General features: G+C 28.7%; 1 protein-coding gene across 1 annotated transcript; it reads right to left on the reverse strand.

The window, feature by feature from the left end:
• Positions 1 to 10,820: 10,820 nt before the first annotated feature.
• LOC145846590 (conserved oligomeric Golgi complex subunit 1-like) lies at positions 10,821 to 20,881 on the reverse strand. Its single transcript, XM_082953282.1, has 5 exons — positions 20,760 to 20,881; positions 16,807 to 16,977; positions 13,883 to 13,991; positions 11,349 to 13,444; positions 10,821 to 11,200 (listed from the first exon to the last, which is right to left on the reverse strand). Exons 1-5 carry the CDS (start codon positions 20,879 to 20,881, stop codon positions 11,008 to 11,010), a joined length of 2,691 nt encoding a protein of 896 aa, XP_082809408.1. The 3' UTR covers positions 10,821 to 11,007.
• Between the last annotated feature and the right edge of the window lie 609 nt (positions 20,882 to 21,490).

The raw sequence follows: 21,490 nt of genomic DNA on the forward strand, positions 1-21,490 counted from the left end.
AGCTACATAAACAAAACTTTGTTTCAATATTTTGATGGCCATTTAAGCAACATTAACAATGAAGTTGTACTTTTGTTATGCAAAATAAATAAATTTTAGACTTTACTAAATGCATATAGCAGAAAACAAATCTTAAAAAAAGTTAAAACATTTTACGTTTAATTAAAGAGTTAGTTCTTATTGTGACCATAAACGAATTAGAACATAAACGTTTGCAAGTTATTTCATACTTATAAAACAAAGTGCTATTGAAAAAAAAGGAGCAGTAATAAATTGAAATATAATACCAACTTAAGTAAAGGCCTAAATAAGAAAAGAAATTACAATTGTAATAAAAAGTTTTTATATTCCACTTAGGATTACACATTTACTATAACAAAAATGAAATATAGATCAACTTAACTAACTGTTTGAACATATAAAACGAAATACAATCGTAAAAGATGTTTCTGGTATACTACAAAGGACTATTCTTGTTTTTTAAAGTTGTGGTGGAGAAATAAAAGTTTTCCGCCTGTCTTTGGAAACATTCAATTGTGCTTTTGCTCGTGGAAAATTCAAGCTTCGGAAATTTTTTTTTCAAAGTTCACAACCGATGATGGTGAAGGACGATATTTCCTTGCAAAACTGGCAAGATGTGGGTATTTTGTCGTGTTAAAGTTCCACCAGTTTAAGACTTTATCCTCTTGAGTTTCTGTCTTCAAAATTTAGTAAAAAAGCCCTTTATTTCTGCTTAATTTTGTTCAATATAGTTCTGTTGCTCGTCGTCCTGAGTAGCTGTGTTTGATTCTATTTTAAACAAAGAACAGTAAGTTCAAAACTTCCTCGGATCAAAATTTACAGAGTGTCGTGGTTTCGGTTTCTCTGGTGGCAATATAGGATAATCACCACCTTGATTAGCCTCGAAACAGATATGTTTTTTAATTTTTAGTTTTAGCTGCTCTTTGACATTATTTTTGAGGTAAGAAGGGAAAGCGGAAAGTCGATATCGTGGATCAACAGCTGTTGTGACTAACAGTAATTTTTTGTCATTCATGTTTAAGTTGTTGTTATTGGTATAAAACCTTCTTTCGCAAGCCTTTCCTATATTTTTTGGCTAAAGTTTTACAAATGTTGTACACTTAATCTGAATTTTCATAAAAGTTAACAAACTTTGTCAATGGTTTTTCATTCGGGATCACGCTTGAGAGCAATACACTGTCTTTACTATACTCCTTTGTTACAAAATAAAATGTTCGAGCGGTAGAATAATGTCACTCTTCAAGAGTAATATTCGAATCTCGATTGTTTTTATAGTTAGCCACATAGTTACGGACACTTGATTTTAGCTTTTCCAGTCTCTCTAGCATAAGATATGTTGAGTTCCACCATATCCACATCATGAACAAGAACCAAGGCTTTTTGTTTTGTTTATGTGTGGTCAAAATCTAGCTGGATCATAAATAAACTACCAACAACATTTACATTATTCAGGGTTGCCATTCTTTAAGTTAAAAAAAAACTGCTCTGAGTGACCTTAAATTGTCCTGAGTCAACTCGAGATTTTTCAAATCCTTAAAAAAATTTAACATCTTTTCGAGATCAATAAAAATCAAGTTCCTAACAAAATCGGTTATAAAACAAAGTAAAAGAAACATTTAAAATATACTGTAATGCTACCTTAAAAGTGTTTTTTAATAAATAAAATTGTGATGATGACAAAAACTTTGACCTATATGATAAACTTCATTGTGTCAAATTAAAATTTTGCAACTTAACATGTAAAATTCTTTTTTAAATCCAGTTTTATTTAGTGATTTTTGTTCAAAATTCCAGGTTTTTTTTTTCAATATTTCTCAAGTTCCAGGTTTTTCAAGGTTTTTTAGTCTAAATTGTCAAATTCCATAGTTCCAGGTTTTTGGCAACCCTTTAAAGAGAATGATATAACTTCAATTATTTTAAGATTTTGTTTTCATAGCAATCTTTCACTCAAAAAATAGAAAATATAATAAAAAAAACTTATTAAAAACTTGTGAGCTATGGATGTTAGAAAAGGCCAGGTTGACTGTCTGTGGTAGATTGTCAACCTGACCTTTTTGCCCATACTTTTTTGCAGACGAGGTGACTTTCTATCACGTTTGTGCTTAGGACCCTCTGCGGGCAGCCTGGTATTTGTGTTATTTAAATTTGACATAATAAATGCAAAATGCTTTTATACTAGCTTATTATAATGTATCAGTGAACTTTATCTATCAATACTAAAGACTATTCTAGACTATTTAATAAAAACTAGGCAAGATAGTTTGGGTGATGTGTCTATCATACAAAAGAGTCAAAAAACTATAATTCTTACTCAAAAAATATAAGCTGCTTTTAAAAATCTTATAAATTACTAGGCAAAAGTTTTTTGATGAAAAAGTGTATCATTGAATTTAAGCCTTATTTGTCATAACTGCAAAAAGCTCTAAATATTTAATTAATATTCAGAGTTCAATAATGATTAATGCAAGTAACTGCAGCAGTTCATTACAAGTTAATATTTTATTATTATAAAATTTTATTTTCTTTAGAACATTGTTTTTAAACTAAAATATTAAAGTGTTTGAACTTATAACATAAATGTCATAAACTAAAGTTGTCGCTTAATTAATAATAATGTATTATCAAAAAGTATATAGCTAAAAGTATGCAAGCATCTGCTTTAATGTTACATATTTAAGTTGCAGCATGTCATTAGAATGAGCAAACATAACAAACTAAACATATTATGAATAAATAAGAGTGGTTATCCAAAAAGCTGAGATTAAACGCCTTAACTATTTAGTTTGTTTTATTTGAGAGTCTAACAAAAACAACTTGTCATAGTTTTTATACCGTGTGCTAAACTATAGATCAAAATTGTGGGGCTTTTATAAGTGTGAAAAACCATTTTTTATCCACTCAAGCAAGAAAATATTAACTAGATTTACATTTCATTTAACTTTTGACAAACAATTAAGTAAAATTCAAAAAGTTTAAAGTGGTCTACCGAATCCGAGTATTATTTTGAATCTTGGATTCAGTAGATCACTAATAATTACCTAGTTAGTTATGCACAGAAATGATTTCTCAGTAATTTACTGTATAAGACTTTTGAAAAAGTTGAATAAAGAATTGCGTATATAAACAGTTGTATTGATTTTTGGGATTTTACGCCTTATTACGTTATTTCTGATTATATTTTTCCACTAAATGAATACATTCGACTCTTTCCAATTATCAGCCTCAAATTTTATTTAAAAAATTTAATCTGAATCTACGAACTTTATTAGCTAATTTATATAGATAAATGTATTCATCTCTAAAACTTATTTTTACTCGGAATTAAGTAATGATTTTGAATAAAACAAGTTAATTTTTAGTGAAAAACTTTATCTGATAAAAATAATTTCTGCTGGCGGGTTTTTTTATAAAATTATATTAGCGACCGCCGTAGTTTAGTCAAGTAGCATTAAAAAATAACAATTAAATTTTTATTTATAAAAACTGAAGTGGTACTATTATTTTGTAAGCACTACTGTTTACTAAAAACCAATTTAACTAAACATTTGTATGTATTCATAATTGCATACTCACAATTTCCACCGCTGCGCAATTACCACCCAACTCTTTTTTTATTTTTCACTAACACTGTAGCCCTTAGCCTTAACTCTTACCCTTGGTCAGTAAGCGGTTCACGGATTTGATCGGGTGGGAATTGAACGCGGGTTGGAGCTGAGCGGTTCCCATTTATGATAAATAAGCTCAATTTTATTTGTATTTAAAAAGTGTTTACAAGTTAACCAAACCACGACGTGCTTGAAAGGCCGGATCTGACCTGTGAAACGTAGTTTTTTTAACCTTTTGAAATTTAAAAAGTTTTTTTACAAACTTAAGAGCAGTTTAGTCAGGAAATTTGATTGTAAAGCGTATATCTACTTATTAGTTTTTGTATTTGTGGTAACCTCATTAGTTCTTCAACAAAAAAAAAATATTTACGTTAACTAAAAAATTTAATAATAACAATACATTCTGTGCAAGTGTATATTTTTCAAAAGAATTGGTTACGTTTTAATAAACGAAATATCTTTTATTACAAGTTTTTTTTTTTGAAATTAAGGGTTTTTGGTATAGCTTTTAGCCATAAATAGTAATATTAAAAATCACTCCAAGAAAAAGTTTATTATTTTGTGTCAATTTACTTTTATAGTAGTTATTTACAAAAAATTACAATGCCGTTGACAAGCAACACTTTACGTCACTGAAATGTTTCCTAACAAAATTTAAACTAACATAAAACATAATAATTTCTACAACCTCTAAAAACGAGCATGAATAAAAGAGCATCTGTTCTTTTAGCGCTGCTAATAAGTTGTAGTTCGCGTGTACTGCGAAAAGATACCAAGCTAACAGTCGAGTTAGATGATCAAAGTTACGATTCTGTTGAAAGTCAGAAGTTTTATACAGTCACTAATCCTCTGAAAGTGAATGTAACAGAAAAGTTTCGGTTATATTTAAAAGCCGAGCTAGGTGTGACAAATGAGGAACCAAAAAGCTTTTATCAGCTTTCGTTTTACGAGCTACTTAACAATGTCAACCCCTGGGGTTATAAAAATCCAGTAGACGCCTGCAACGATCAAATTATCTGTCTTCTTCAGCTTCTAATAAAGCAAAAGTATGAAAACTTCATGGCTTATATGATAAATTCTGCTGCAAGTTACGGTTTTCAAATATCTGAAAGCATTGTGATACTTTTGTTTGTATCTGCTTTATGGCCATTAAAAAAGTTAGCTGGTTTTATTTTGACAATGTCAAAAGTTATGATTGAAAGTCTTTATTATGGTATTTTGAAAAATATTAGATATTTTTATAGTACCATGTGCGTTTTAGTTAGAATCATCTTCAAAAAGATTCAAATGATACCAACAAAGATACGTGAATTAATTACAATGGTAGTTTCGAAAGTGATGACAATTTTTAACAAAGAAACCCCATATCAGAATGAAATGATACTAGAAGAAAGCTTGGAAGTCTTAGAAAACAAGCACACGTTTGAAGAAAAGATGACAAATTGCAGTCCTAAGTTGGTAATTAGTTGCAGTTCTGAACCAATAATTAGTTGCAATTCTGAACCAATAATTAGTAGCATTCCTGAACCAAAAGTTAGTGGCACTCCTAAACCAAAATTTAATTACACTTCTAAACCGAAAACTTCTAGACCGTCGAAAATTCCCAAGTGGGATGGAATTAACGTTGGATCAAAGGATCATGAAGTAGCCCACTACATTTACGTTTACGCTGAAACATTGGGAAGCAAAATCCCTCGTCTAAATGCACTCAAGGAAAAACTTTATTAAACACTAATAAAAAATACTACGAAAACGAAATAAATGAATGCCTTATTGTAAACAAAAAATGTTTATGATTTTGTTTTATTCTAACCTACATTTTCGCTAAAATATAGTGTTTTAAATGTTTACATATAACGTACTTGACTTTTTCATCACAACATTAATTTTATTAGAAATATGCAATGTTAATAATACTTTAATTAATTTTAATCGTTTGTTAATATAACATTTTTAAAATACTTTTCCATCAGAAGTTTTGGTATTCCACGAGAGTATATAGAATATGCAGTTAGAATATATATAATTAATATTATTAAAAATATATAAATTCTACGTATAACTTTAAGTAGGTTGAGCATTTTAAACTTACTTACACGATAAATTAATTCTTTAAACAATTTAATCTTTATATTTACAATATTAATAAAAACGTTAAAAACTAAAACAATTTATTAATGAAAACAACCGTAAAAACTTATGATAAAGTTTTTGCTTGGATAGTTTTAAATCATTTGTATGAAAATGCCATTATTTTTGATATAAAAGTATAAGTTTTTTGTGTGAAAAATAAAATAAAAGGGCAATAAATTCTAAATAAATTTCACATTACTTTAAAATCAATTTCTTTAGATCAGGGTGTCAAAACTCTTTTTCACAGTCATCGCTTGGTAGAAACATAAAAATAACCGTCTCACTTTATTACGTACTACCTCTATATTACTTAATTACCCATAATTACCTTTCTCACATCTTTACTAGTTATTTCACTATGATAGCCAAAACTGCCCTTAAGGTCAACAAAAAGTTTTGTTATTTATACAAACATTTATGATTTATTTAAGGACCACATTGAAAATTTTTATTTAAAAAATATTAGCTTTCATTTAATCATTTTTTCGCTTAAAAATCTTTTAAATATTGAAAAATTAAGCATCATCCGGTATAAACATTAAATTAACTTAAGCATCTATAACACTTTTTAAAATTGAAATTAACTCTAGGAAATCTTAAAATATCATTTAATACTTCAACATAAACAATTTGATATTTTCATTGACTGCTTATGTTAACAGGTTTATTTTGAAGACGTGTAAAAAAAATACATGATGCTCACCTAAAATCTTTAGAAATAAAGAAACATTAGTTATTAGGTTGGATTTCAAGAGCCAGTAGATTGAAAGTTGCACATTAGTTCACTTTGAAAGATTAAACATCTTGAACATGCTTTTCGTCCCACTTTCAGCCTCTGGAAATAATGTTTAGTTATTGTATTACACACTTTTTATATCTTTTTGATAAATTTTCAAACATATTTCTAGATTTTTTTTATCAAGTACCTCTCAAAGTTATAGCTGTGTTACCAGTAATAAAAAATAGTGTGCACTATTAGTTTATTTAACACGAGTATATTAAACAAGTTTATGCTCAAAAAAGTTTTTAAAGTATGTGGTGTATAAAGATCTTTTAGTCATCAAGCTTAAAACTACTGATTTTTTTTTTAGCTGTATAGTTTTTGTTTAACATGAAAAACTTAACTTTTTACAAAAACAAGAAACAAAATAAAAAACTTATAACAAAAGTTAAAATCTATTTGCTTGCTGAAAAAAAAACTTTTCTTATTCCTACTTAAAGCTTTTGAAATTTTTGAACTTTAATTATACATCTATATTTATAAATTCTTATTTAGTTAAAAGTTAATTCATAAAACTTTTTTTACTCAGTTTATCAATGAAATAGATCCTCAGTTACAACTAAATTCTGGAATGTAAAGCAAACATATACATATATAGAAATTAAGAATTAAATAAAATTTACAAGCTATAATTAAGTAATTAACAAAATACTAATAAAAACTGGTGAGAAAGCTAAAACCTACTTTAAGAAAATATTAAAAAAATTTAAAACATAATAAATAAAATATTTAAATACTAGTTAAAATAAAGAAATTTTTCGAGTTTGTTTGGAACTAAAAATATAAATCAATTAGTCTAACTAAATATATTTATAAACTTAACTATAACGAGAGCTAAATAAATAAATGTAAAAAAAAAATTGTTATACAATACTAATTTCTTTATCAAAAAATGCTATATTAAAGTTAGCTAAATTACTAAAAACTAAAACGACAATTTTAGTTAATGGTTTAACTTTTCATTTCTTGATTTAATAATTCTATCAAAAACCTAGTAAGTTTAACTTTATAAAAATAAAGAAAATTTATTAAAAAATGTTAAAAACATAATTAAAAATCCATTATATGATTAAAAACAAATTGCAATAAATTAAACCAACATTGTTAGTACTTTATCTACATTATACAGGAAGAACTATTCAAGGATATAAAGTAATTATTAACATATTAAAAAAACTAATATGATAACTCTGTGCAATCATTTTATTCTTTGAAATTTATTTTCTGTAAAATATTTCAAAAGTCATTCTAGAACCTCTAAACATGATCCTGGTCTTTAAAATAATTAGACATTACAGTTCACTATCTTAACAAACAAAAAACTTTTGTTAATTTTTATTATTAAATCTTAAAATCAGGAACAGAACTTTTACACAAACTTGATAGCTTTATGGGTAGTATTTTACAACACATTAACATATTTTTAAATTTAAGAGATTTTTTTTTTAAGCAAAGTTAGTTTAAGAATAATGTCCTAAACTTTTGTTAAAAGTTTTATGTTAGCGTTAAACTGTATTACAATATGTACTTTATATTTTAATATGTAAGCAAAATAAAAAATCTTCTACTTAAAGCACTCATTATATTTATGTAATTCAAAAAGTGTTGTTACAAAAAATTATTTACAGCTGTACTATAAATACTAATTTTTTAAAACATACAACTTGTTTTAAGAAAATTTCCGCACTAATCTTTTGCAAGCATCAACTATAATATAAAATAATTTATAAAAATGGCACCTGTAAATTGCATGGTTGCCACAGATCAAGCTGAGAAAAATTTCTGACTTTTTACCAAAACGTTTCTGACTTTTCTAAATTAAACTATTTATTTAAACTTATTCTAAAACACATAATCTAATACTTAAAACTATATGTAGCTTATAATCTTATTTTGATATAGGTTAAAACAACAGTTTTTTTTTTTCCGAATTCAATCATCAAACTTCCATTACATCACTTGAACCATCTGTGTATGATTGATGTATTTGCAATAAACAGCTCTATCAGCAAAATACTTTATCATTACCTTATAAACACAGTTTTTCCATTATTATTCTAGCAAGATGTTTTCGAAATGTGGTCCAAAGCCAAAATTTACCATGTATAATAATTTTGTTCTGGCCATCTGACATGACTGTGCTATTGCACTGTCAGGAAACATTTTTTTGTTCTGCTCCGCCAGTTTGTTACACGAACTGGCTGAGTAATTGTGCTTGACAGTGTGTAATGCTTAAAAAATTTTGGTGGTTGTGACTTACTTACAAAACCTATTGATGGGCTTACACCACTGCTCTCACAACTTGCTTCTCTCACCACTTATCCCATTGGAGCTTGATCCAGCATTATAGAAACATTATTGGATTCGGTGAACTCCTGGCCTTTTATTTCTATGTACAGCTCCATTCATATGTACAGTGAGTGCTTTTTTTTTCTCATATTTGACAGAGTTACATGAACACCACTTGCATTTAAACTTTTGTGTATATATCACAGCTTCACTATGGAAGTGTCCTTGCTACAGATCATCGATACTAAAAAGCTTACAAAATCTGCTTTTTCAAGTTGGGTACTTGTTCAATATGTTAGTAGAAGAATTTTGCAGTTTTATAAAGGATATTTTATTAATTTATATTAGATGAAGGCATTGGAAACTAAACAATTCTGTAAGTTTCTAGGAAAAAATTTTCAAACTTTAAAGCATTTTTAATTAACTTTTACCATTTGAAGGCTTTGGAAAATAAGGAAATTTGTAAATTTAAACTGACAAATCTGACTTTTTTTTTTTATTTTATCAAATTTCCTGACTTTTTTTGAAAACCCCACATTTTTTCCTGACTTTGGTTTTTATTTTTCCTGACCATGTGGCAACCATGAAATTGTCTTTAAAAACTAATTACTATTTCTAACAGCACTTTTATAACAGCAGGTGTAATAATCTTTTACTTTTATTCTAAACCAATAGTGTACTTCCGAAATTTAAGAAATAAAAACAAATACATACTTAACTTAAAAACTATAGTTTTGGAAAAGCTATAACTTTGATACTCAAAGTAATTTTTGGTCTGAAATTTGTTTTTATTTACTTTTCTAAATTAGTCTTATGCATGGTTTAAAGTCGATCAAACATTTTATTGTTTGTCTGAGTTGAGATATGACAAATGTTAGTCTATTTGTTCAACATTAATAGCCTATAAGTGTGTTATCTTATTTAGCTATGGAAACTACTGTTTTTCTTATCACAAAACTGCACATTAATATACAAATAACATCAAAATTCTTGAAGTTGTTAGATAACATAACAAGCAATTTAAAAAAAAAAATTAGGATTTTTCTAATAAATTAGTTACTGCTTTTTGCGCTTTAAAAATAAAAACATTCCTAATCTCAACTTTACCTCAAGGGGAAAAAAAACTTGAGTAGTAAGCTAAATATAATTTTAATTATTAAAATAATCACCCATATATTTCTATTAGTATAAAACTACATTATTTAGTGATTGATTTTAACTTACTGAACTATTAGGATAACCTACTTAGGAAAAATCTTGTTAAACGTAGGTATACAAGAACAAAACTTTAGTTTAATTGTAAAAATAGTAATCGTTTTATTTTTCTTCTGGTAAAAACAATTTTAAATGAGATAGTACTGTACTTCAAAAAACAGATCTATACATAAAATGCTGAAATCAACTAAAATAAACTTTAAGATAAAATATTATCATTATAAATTAATCCATGTAAAAAAAACTTCATAACTATCCAAAATTTCATTTAAAACTTAATTTCATAACTTATTTTAGAATAAAAATTACCACAAACTGCATTTAGTATGTTACTACTTTTTGTTAACTAGTATAGTTGAACTAAAAATAACTCCATCTAACGAACTCTTACTAATGCTTTTATTATGCAAAGTTAACAGATAAAGTTTTTATACTACAAAAATAAATACAAATTCATAACATTTTTTTAAAATATAAAATGTTAAGAACTAAATTATAAGAGTAACTAAGTTAAATCTTATTACAGTGAGTTTAAACGTGTAAAAAATATGCTTAAGTTCTTAAATTCTAGTCTAACTTAAAGTAATTAAAACCCTTGTTTTGAATAGTGTATAAAGTCTGTTTAAAATATCTTAAACTATGTATTATTAATTCAGGAGTAAATGCTAAACAAAATTGTTAACTTTTTTGATGGCAGGATTTACTACTATAACGTTTTGAAACTGTTAAATTGCACCACAAAAATATTTTTAAAATAAGTCTGCTTTTTTCGAGACTAAGAAATACATTTAAAAAAACAAAAAATGTTTAAAATGATACAGTAAAAAATGTGAATAGAAAAGTAAACTGGATAGTTACAACAAAAATACAGAGATTAAAAAAAAAGTAAAAGCAATTCTATAAGAGGATATAAGCAAATAAATAAAAAGTATTAGGAGTAAAAATTTACTAAACAAATAAAACTCAATCTTCGATAAAAGAAGAAGACATACTGATCCACGAGGAGCTGATGGCGTCTCCCATCTTGGACACGAAAGACGAGGATTTGGAGGAGGATTGGGCGGATGCCAGCTGCTGGAGGGCGTCCGAGTAGTTGGCGTGCTTGCTGCTCGGCGTGAACTGCGTGGAGAAAGCGTCGATCGGCAGAACTGAGAACCTGGAGTTTGCACGGAAAAGTTAAACCAAAACAAAAAATTTAGTAACATCAGCTATACTTTGGATGTTCAGAGTTAAAAAATACATAGTACACACTATAGTCACTATACTTTAAAAATTACTTTTAAAAATAGTGCTGTTCAACAAACCTGCCGCAGTCGGGCACAACAGGCATCACGTTGTGCGCCGATTTGGTCGAAGATTTCAGCGGCGACGTTTTGACTGCGAGCAGTCCGTACATCGTGCACGTCTGTGAAGCGTACTTGCCGACGTTCTGGTTCAAGTACGGCGTGAAGAGCTCCAAGTCGAACGGGTCTATAAAGTTGTCGAGCCAGCCGGTTATTTCGGCGCAGTCTTCCCTGCTCGGGTGTCGGTTCATCATTTTGTCAATGTACTTGACGTCGAAAAGAGTTTGCAGGGCCCACGTTTGCGAAACTTTGACGCTGCTCGATTCGATTTTCTTCAACGCGGCGCTGTAAGTCGCTTTGTACCTGCGGAAGGCGTCGTCGCATATTTTTTCCAGCGCCACGTCGCCGATGGAGTGGCCTCCGAACTTCTGCAGCTTGTGGTTCACTTCGAAGAACAGCGTTTGCACGTGCAAAGAGGAAGACAGCGGGATGTGGATGGCCGACTCGACCGTCTCGCCCTCCTCGCTCTCTTCCGTTATTCCCACCCTTTCCCACGTCGAGCACCACCTGCAAAAGTCGAACTGCTCGGCCGAGCTTTCAATTTTCGCGCCAAAACTTTTAGTCACGTCATCCAGCAGTTCGTTCTTCCAAATTTCCATAAACTCGCTCGCTTTGCTGTTGAAGTTTTGAGTTACGACCGCCCACTTTTTCTCTTCAGATTCTTCTTTTTCTGTCGTTTCTTTTTTACGGTTGGCATACCTGTTCCTTTTAGCATTATACAAAGTATCTGTCGTTTTAAAAAAGCACTTTTGAAATCCGGTGCACAGTTTCAAAAAGTGCTTGCAAAAAAAGTTTAGGAACAGCGAGTGAGTCAAAACTTTACTGTTATCATCGGTCAACGAACTCAAGTGCTCAATTTGTTCGGACAGCGACTTTAGCAAAAGCTGGGAAAAATTGTCGCTGGCGTTTCGCAGCGCTTCATAAACCGCTTTGGCTTCGTCGGGAGACTGCAGGCTCGCTTTGCCGTTTTCCGCCCTGCAGTACGCCGAAACCTCGTCCAGCAGCTTTAGCACGGCGCCGTTGGTGCGGAGGCACGCCTGTTTTATCTTGGGTGTTACCCCCATGCTTTTCAGCGTCAGGCCGCCGCCCATGCTCAGCAAGTTGTTTTCCTTCTGCCTCGTCTGCCAGTGCTTCCACGCCATTTCCGTAGTGACGTCATCGCCGTGCTCCTCCCACAGGTGCCCGTTCAGGTCGACGTTGCTCGTTACGTCATCAGCCTTCATCTTCGTCAGGCTCTCGGTTTCCCGCAGCAGCCGCTCGAAGGTGCCGTCGACGATCTGCGTGACTTTGCGCACGAACAATCCTTGCAGGATCTCCTTCCACAGGTCGACGCCGCGGCCGAAAACGCCGAGGCAGAGCGAGTCCCACCTGCTGACGTCATCGGCGTCGTCGTCGATGAAGAGGTCGTCTTCGCTTTTTGGGTCCGTTATCTGGGCCATCAGCATTTTTGTCACCGCCTCCCTGATCACGGAGAGGTCCTTCGTCGTGGTGACGAAATCCAAAAGCTTGGCGAGGCCACTCGCCAGAATCTCCTGGCAGTCCGACAGCCACGACTGGCAAACTTGTTTGACCTGATCGCTTCCGAGACCCTTTTCTTCCAACTTCATACCCTCGGTTTCGCCCGAACGACCGTCCAGGCGCTCGCGCAAAACCTCAGTGACGTAACAGCCGCTCTTCTCGTCGCTGAACATCTCGTGGACGTGCGTGACGGTCCGCAGCAGGCAGTCGACGCTTTCGGTGATGAGGGCGGTCGTGCTGACGGTGGATCCCCTCCGGTCGCCCTGCAGCACCGTCCCGAGCATCTCCTTCCTCGAGTCGAGCAGCGCGCGAAGGACGCTTTCGAGGGAGCACTTGTCGAGCATCAGGATGGAGCAGACGGAGTCGGCCACGCACGCCGAACTTATCTTGAACTGGCTCAGCCGCGAGCGGCACTTCCTGACGATGGCGCTCCTCAGGTTTTTGAAGGCCTGCACCTGCTGGCCGAGCATGGGGAACCACTTGAGTATCGGGCTCGAGTATCCGGTGCCAAGCATCAAGTTCTTGGTGATGAAGGAGCCCTGCGAAGTGAGGTTAAAGTTGCAGGTTGTTTTTGGTAGAAAATGTATGGTTATGTCTAATTCGACTTAATATAAGCAGCAATAAGTTATTCAGTTCTTAGTTGAGCTGTTATAAATGAAAAAAAAACAAGTTTGATTTATTTACCAAACGTCTTTATAAAATAGTAATTAAAAATAGTTTAATAAAAGCAAACGAAAAACTTGAGCATAGTTGATTGTTTCTAAAATTGTGAAATTTTAAAAATACACAAGTTGAAGTTAATCTATATTAAATAACTATTTTCTATGCCAATTTATTTATTCTCATTAAAAATTAAAAGTTACGGCATGCTCTTGCTATAATAATAATTTTATTTTTTACAAATTTTACAATTAAACAGTGAGTTTTCTTTGAAAAATATCAAAGTTAAAATGTTAAATTATATAACTAAAATTCACTTTTAAGTACAGGAGAGACGCGGTGGTCATGTTGCCCAGCTCAACTTGCAACCAAATCTTTTCCGGGATTTCCGTCAACACCTTTATCTCGGAAGCCGTTTTCAGATACCTGGAAGAAGTTTAACGTGTCAAAGACTAAATAGCTATAAAAAGCACACACAAAGACTTAGTAAGATAGCTTAAAAGTGAGAACCAGAGTTGTAAAACGTTCAATTAGTCAGCAAAAAAAAAATCACTCCTAACATAGTTTAAATGAATAGATAAAATAGTTGCCTAAAAAGTCTTAAGAGTAAACGACTGAGTAGTAAAAAATTTAATTATTTATAATATTTATTATTAATTGAAATAACTCTATTGTGTCTTTACTTCTGTAGTAGAATATCAAAGTAATTCACAAATAAACTATATTTGACTAGAAGGAATAATAAGTCTTAAAAATATTTCTAGAATTTTTGATAAATTATTTGATCTTTAATGAACCATTAAGTTAAATAGAAAGGAAAAAAATAGTTTGTAAGTAAATATAAGAAAATAAAAAATCACACATGAAGTATTATCAAGTACTAAAAAGACAAAAACATTGTTCTAAAATGTTTAAGGTTAAGATGTCAAGTTAAGGTTGAAACTAAAAATTTCAGAAAATTTACTGAAAATAAAAACCGTTTTAATAAATAAGAAAATAGTTATATAAAGAAAGATAACTAGTTAGAAAATTTTGCCTTAAATTTTTATGATTATTTTCATGATTGCCAAACTATATTTTTACTAAAGGTATTAACCGGACTTTCTAATTTTATTTAAATAACATTTAAAACATGATTCAAGAGTTGGCAAGCTTTGGCCCGCGGGCCACGTTTTAAACTTAATTTCAATTAATTCATTATAATTTTGCTTTAAAAAATATATATTTAGTGTATTGTATTTCCATAAATAAATAAAACCAATAAAATAATCTATTTACAATAATCTGTTTGACAAAAAACTTTTTTGCAAAAAATCTGGATAAAATAGATTTTAAGTAAATTGTTAATTTTGAAAGTTACCAACTACCCTCTAACTAACACAATAAAGAACTAGTACAAATTAAGATAGAAAAAATCATACTAAAATTTAATTTACAACTTGAGCCTAGTTTGTATGATTAAAAGGTTAAATTCTAAAAATATTTTATTTTAATTAATACAATATACAGGAAACTAAGAAAATATTTGAAAAAACTTAATAACTATAATTTATAAAATACTAGTAAAAGTGAAAACAAACGAGAAAAAACTCAATGTAAAACGTTGCAACAATTTTAAAATTTAAGAAAACTATGCTATTGATTTAAAAAAATTTTAAACATGAAACAAAAAAATTGCTAAAACATTTTATATTAGTTTGGAAATCAAATCAGGAGTTATTTTAAATAAATACTTTATTTAAACTTTTATAACAAGTATTTAAAACTAACTTATTAAAAAAGTAAGCTTTTACTATCATAATAATATTATAATACTATAAAATTGATTTTTAGCAGACAAATAAAGATCTGTACTTCGTAACAACAGAAAATTAATAATTTTATAGCACTGAGGAACTAATTTTTGAGCAAAACATTATTTTCAAACAATAATCATAAAAAACAATGGTACTAAAATTGATTTTATAATATCTTTTTATTATCATAGGAGTGTAAGGTAAAAAAAAAACAAAAGTCTGTGACAAAATATCATCATATAGCAGACAAACTATTCGGGACACGTTCAAAATCCATTTGCAATCAGTAAAATTCGAGAACCGCTTACTGATCGAGGGTTAGGAGTAACAGTGATAGTGAAAATAAATAAAAAATTGCAAAAAATATACAAAATAAGTTAATAAACAGAGAAAAAAATATCGGGTGGATTTTGAACGTGGGTGGATTTTGATAGTATAAAAACTGTTCATATACATAGTTAAATCTAAACAATTTTTGAAAACAGTTAAGACATAAAAAACGAGTAAGACCCACCAACTTCTCTACTTATAGCTTATGTAAAAATTAGCAAAAAAATTATAATAAAAAAAAACTACTTACGACATATAAATATTAGATTAGTTACCAATAGTATATGTTCTACGTACTTGAATTTATTTTCTTACTTTTACTTATAAATAATGAAGTGAAACAGATTTACCATAGTAAATACAAACACCTATAAATAAATTAACGAAAAAAAGGAGCTGAAATATTAGGGAGTATTGAATTTTATGTAAAAAATATTGTGCTTTAGTTTGTAAACTTTAAAATAGCAAAAAATGTGAGAGAATCACTTACTTCACTTACTACATCAAGATATATTAAAACTACACAAAAATCAACTTGAAAACATATATATACTATTGTTGAAAAAACACTGTATAAAGAAATTAAAAAAAAACGGATGTGACATTGAATATCTTCTTTACTAAGATTTACACTGACTTGAACTACAACGAAAGTTAATAAGTAAGTAAAACAGAATTGACATGAAGTTGGGTATAAAAAATATTCAGTAACTTCATTAGTGTTTGAAAACAAGGTTTTAAGCTAAACCAATATATTTAGAAAACAATATTAAAACTTAGTTATAAATATTGTTCAAAATGTAGTTTAAAATACAGCGTATCAACTATAATTTAAAAATATTTCGTAAATAAAAGATGTTTTATATTAACAACATTTTATAAAATGATTGATTAAATAACATATAAAAGTTTTTTAGTCAGCTCTTTTTACAAATCATCATTCAAGTCATTATGTCCCTTATCTATAACTAAATCAATAATAATTTTACATAGAATGAGTATGACTATACTGAAATAAATACTTTTTAAATATATTTTTATGGAAGATTTTGACTTAATTTTTTAGTAAATTTACACATTATAAATTTTTCGAAACCAATATATTTTTAAACTACCTGGCAAAATCTTGTTTTTCTTGCATTTGTTTTGTTTGAGCAGCCATAGATTTTCTTTTAGCTTTATTGTTTTCATGAAACTGTTGTATTTTAGTGATATACTGTGATGTCATACTGCAAGATTTTTTCATACAGTTTATTGTATCTGCAGCCTCAATAATATCTCTGTATCTATAAAAAAAAATTACAATTAATAATGATTAAAATAAAACATTATTAGATTATAGTTGTGTCAGGATTTGTACTTAAATTTTCAAAAGATATCCTGTGTTGGATAACAAGTATGTTGTGTTACTTTTTAGGGTTAGTTTGAAATACATGCAATACCTATAAATTAAAAGGGCTTCTTAGAAAATGATAGCTGCTTTATTAATGAGTAAAGACCGAACACAAATAGAAATTTGTTACTAGTTTGTGTCTTGTGGTTTACGCCAATACTTCTCAAAGTATGCTTAGAAATTAGTTTACTGTGCACAAAAACAAAAATGAGTAGTGTTAATATTACTTAAATCAGGGTTGCCACTCTTTGAGCCAAAAAATCTTCCCTGAGTGACCAAAAATTTCCCTGAGTAACCTTAAATTTCCCTGAGTTTCCCTGAGTATTTTTCAAATCTTAAAAAAAAAATTTCTCTTCTAACACAAGTATTAATACCTCATTCTCATTTTTCTTCTTTAATAATAAAAGGAAGGTTGTATGTGTATGCTTCTGCATTAAATTTATGAAAAAAAAACTGTTTTCAAAAACTCAATTTTAAAAGGTTTAAACCAATTAAAAATTAAAAACTAAATTTTTGCACAACTTTGTGTAAACTTGTTAGTTAACTTTCTACATAAAAGAATAAAGTTTAATTTGTTTGACATTTTAATTGACAAAATTTAATTATACTATAATAATAATTTCACATGAAGAACTCACTTAAATGCATACATAATAACTTCATTATGACTTGTATGTCTTTCCTAGCAACTGTTCTGAATGCAGTAAATAAAACTTAAAAGCTTAACATTATTGTAAAAAACCTGCAAAAAGAAAGTTTAAAGAAATAGCTAAAGAAATATCTCATATCAAAGTACAACTTAATACCTAACGACTGATACAAAATAATCTAAAATTAAATTTTTTTTTATGTCTTTTAGATGTTCATACACAATCTATTTTAAATAACTGAAAACATAATTTTGATTTTAAAACAATTTCACATTACCTAATAAAAATCTTAATACTGTTTTTTTAAGTATGCAATTTCTAAATCAATAGTTTTAATTTTATTTTAAAGTTTATTTGCGTTGTCCTTAGCAGCTATTCCTCTTGCTAATAATTCTTTCATTGCTTCTAAATCAGACTGTTTGTTGGCATCTGCAGTATATTTGTCATAGTCTTCATTCAAACATTTGAGTTGCTTTGTAAGTTTACTTTTTTGTTCTCCTAACTTGCTCAAAGCATCACCTTTATTTGGAACATTTTTAGCAAAGCGCTGTTGCTCAAGATATGCCAAATATTGGGCCCTAAAAGATTTTACAAATTTTAACAATTCAGAACTTAGTTCAACTGTTCTTGGTTCTAGACTGTTTGCATATAGATGATCTTTGATCATTCTTCAGTACCTTATTGTCATCTCTCCCATATTAGTTGATATTACTTCCTTATTTAAGCTAAAGCCCCATTCAACACTTTTTAACAAAAGTAATACAACACTAATCTGTATTCATTTTAATTTTTTTTACTGAAAACAAGTAGTTGTAAACAAATAACAAATAACTTTATTATTTAAAAAATAAGAACTAATAGTACAACATAGTGTTTTTTAAACTACATAAGGTTAAAAAAATAAAAAGTTTATTAGAACTTTTCAATGAATAGTTAACAACAACTTTCATTTCTCTAAACTGTTTGATTTTACTTAAGTAAATATAAATTTAAAACTTAAAAACCTACAATGTTAATACTAAGAATATTGAAGAACTAGCCGCAAGGCTAAAAAAATTCTAAATAACCACTTAAATAATAAAAATTACTACTTTTGAACAAAATATTGAAACTGGATTAACTAAACCTCATTCTAGATCTAGAAAAAAATTTCCCTGAGATTTTCAAAAACTTCCCTGAAATTTAGAGAAAAAATCAAAACTTCCCTGAGTTTCCCTGAGTTAAAAGAAAAATGCCAAAATTCCCTGAGATTCTCTACAGTTTGAAAATTCCCTGAGTTCACTGAGTGTGTGGCAACCCTGTAAGATACACACTAAGATGTAGAAACGTTTACAAATAAATCAAATCTTTAGTCGTTTTTGTATAAATGATATACGTTATTTTACTTTACAACTTAGTTAGTACATCGCTTAATTGTTAGCTATAATCTAATTTACTATTGTATTCTTTTTTATCAACTTAATGTGCACATATTTCCGAAAGTTAAATATATTAAAAGCCACTAGCTGAATTTACTGTTCCACCTTACTTTTTCTGTTGATAAAAGTTTATTAGCTGACATTATTGTATTGTAATAATCATAAATTTTTAGCTTACTTTAATAAATCAAAGTTCAAATATAAACAACTGTTTGTGAACAAATTACTCAGTTTATAGTATTTCGATAGCAAATGAATAATTAAAATTCACTATAGTTGGCTGAAATAGCTTTGAAGTAGAAAAAGAGATTTATTTAATTTGAAGTTTTGTAAAAAGTTGTAAACAGGGTTGCCAAGATTGTACTAAAAAAAACTGCCTGACTTGAATCCTTAATAAAAACTAATTCAAAAATACATAATCAAAGGCTTGAAAGATTTAAGTTTATTTCAAAAACTCAACTAGACCCTTAAAAAAAATTAATTGCAAAAGCTTTTTTTTTAGGTAATAAACATAGAAGAATGAAGTTTATAGTGATGATAAACTTTCTCATCAAGATATGTTTATATAAAACTTCCTGACTCTGACTTTTCTGAAAACCCCCATTTTTTCCTTAATTTTGCTGACTTTTTAATTTTTTTTGTTTTTTCTGACTTTTCCTGACTTTGTGGCAACCCTGTGTAAAATATTATGAGGACAGACACATTTAAATTATACAGGGTGCCAAATATTTTTGAGAAATATCTTCTAAGTTTTCAAAATCAAAGTTTTTGGGTCTATTTTAAGTACAAAATTAACCTTAGGGTAAAAAATTGTCTTAAATAGTTAAAAACATTAAAAAGATACTGTAAAGTAAAGCTATTTTTAATAAGTTTTTTAATTATTTTTTTTTTAACAAAAAACTCTTATATATATGATAGATGTTTGTGCAGATTTAAATTTTATAACTTGTAATGTAAAATTTGATTAAACTTCCAGGTTTACTGGTGATTTCTCTTCAAAATTCCAGATTTTTCCAGGATTCCTGTTTTTTGGAAACCATAATTAAAACAAACTCATCTGATTAATGATTAAGGATAGAATAAAAATTTTCTGTCTACTTATGTAAGTTTCTTAAAATTCTCATGATTTAAAAAGTTGTATTGCATTTTCAAAATTTTTGAAATATAAGATTATCAAATTGTAAATAGGTTGTTTGATAAATTATTTGAAGGAGAATTAAGTATATTTTTAACATTTACAGAAACATACAATACTAACAAAGTATTTTAAAAATATTTGAAGAATGTACTACCTTTTACATTAATTGAATAAAATAAATCTAAGGAAAAACATACTATTTTATAAAAAGTAGTTATAAGTATCTTATATACTGTTTAATACCTTCTTGAATATGAAAATTAAACATAAATAGAAGTTATTTGATTACCATATTTTTATGCCAAAATACAACAAAAGCACTTACTTATCTGCTAATTAAAAGTAGTTAAAAAAGTTGTTGTACAAGAAAATGTATGCCCTTGTATTTATATAAAGTAGAAAATACTTTGTTAAATAACTAGCTAACAGTAGCTGTAAATATATCGTTAATTAAAAAGAAACAAATCACCTTTCTCCAACCATCTGTCTTAACTCTTCTTTTTTCTTTTCACTATTTGATCTTGTTTTCAAAAGAAGTGACTTAACCTCCTCGATAGTTTTTGTTGAAAATGTATTTGTAACATTATCCATTTTTATTTAAAAAGACTTCTAATATTTTCCTAAAGTAATTTTCCAGCAATGCTTAGAACAAACAATAAGCTAAAGAATTTCTAAATAACTTTTGAAAAAAAATTGATAAAGGGCTAATTCTCTTTAGAGTTTTAATAAAAATAAAAGACAACAGATACAGAAAATAGAACAAGAAAACAAATTTTTATTTAAAAAATTATCTGCAGAGATAACTTGAACCAAAAGGCATTGGTATTTATATTGGTAAAAACAATAATTTGACAGATTTAAAAACTCTTAAAGTATAAAAATTTACTTATGTTTTAAACTGTAATAAACACATAAAAAAAATTAATGCATATTTACCAAAGTTTTTCTTCTTATAAGTTTCACAAAAAACAGTTCACATGTTTCGTTTTATATAAAAATGGCTTTATCAATTTAAACTCATATATATTTACCTTTATTAATTTATTTAAGGTAATGTTAAGACTAAAGGAGCTGTACACTTTTATACAAAATATCTATATACAATGTCTAAAATAATACTTTTTTTAATTACTTGATATGACTTTACTTAACTAGTTAGTTGCTTTTCATAAAACCTTCTTCTGGAGAAAGATAAAAAAA

This window comes from Thalia democratica, unplaced genomic scaffold (genome assembly GCF_965202585.1).
Source record: "Thalia democratica unplaced genomic scaffold, ktThaDemo2.hap1.1 HAP1_SCAFFOLD_528, whole genome shotgun sequence".
Lineage (NCBI taxonomy): Eukaryota > Metazoa > Chordata > Thaliacea > Salpida > Salpidae > Thalia > Thalia democratica.

What these genes read in the sequence shown, in the direction of transcription:
- LOC145846590 (XM_082953282.1), bottom strand. Translation starts at nt 20,881, where the DNA reads ATGGATAATGTTACAAATACATTTTCAACAAAAACTATCGAGGAGGTT. An exon ending in CGTCTCTCCTGTACTTAAAA is followed by an intron (nt 13,445 to 13,882) that starts GTGAATTTTAGT and finishes CTCACTTCGCAG; the next exon opens with GGCTCCTTCATCACCAAGAA. An exon ending in GTTGTGCCCGACTGCGGCAG is followed by an intron (nt 11,201 to 11,348) that starts GTTTGTTGAACA and finishes TGCAAACTCCAG; the next exon opens with GTTCTCAGTTCTGCCGATCG.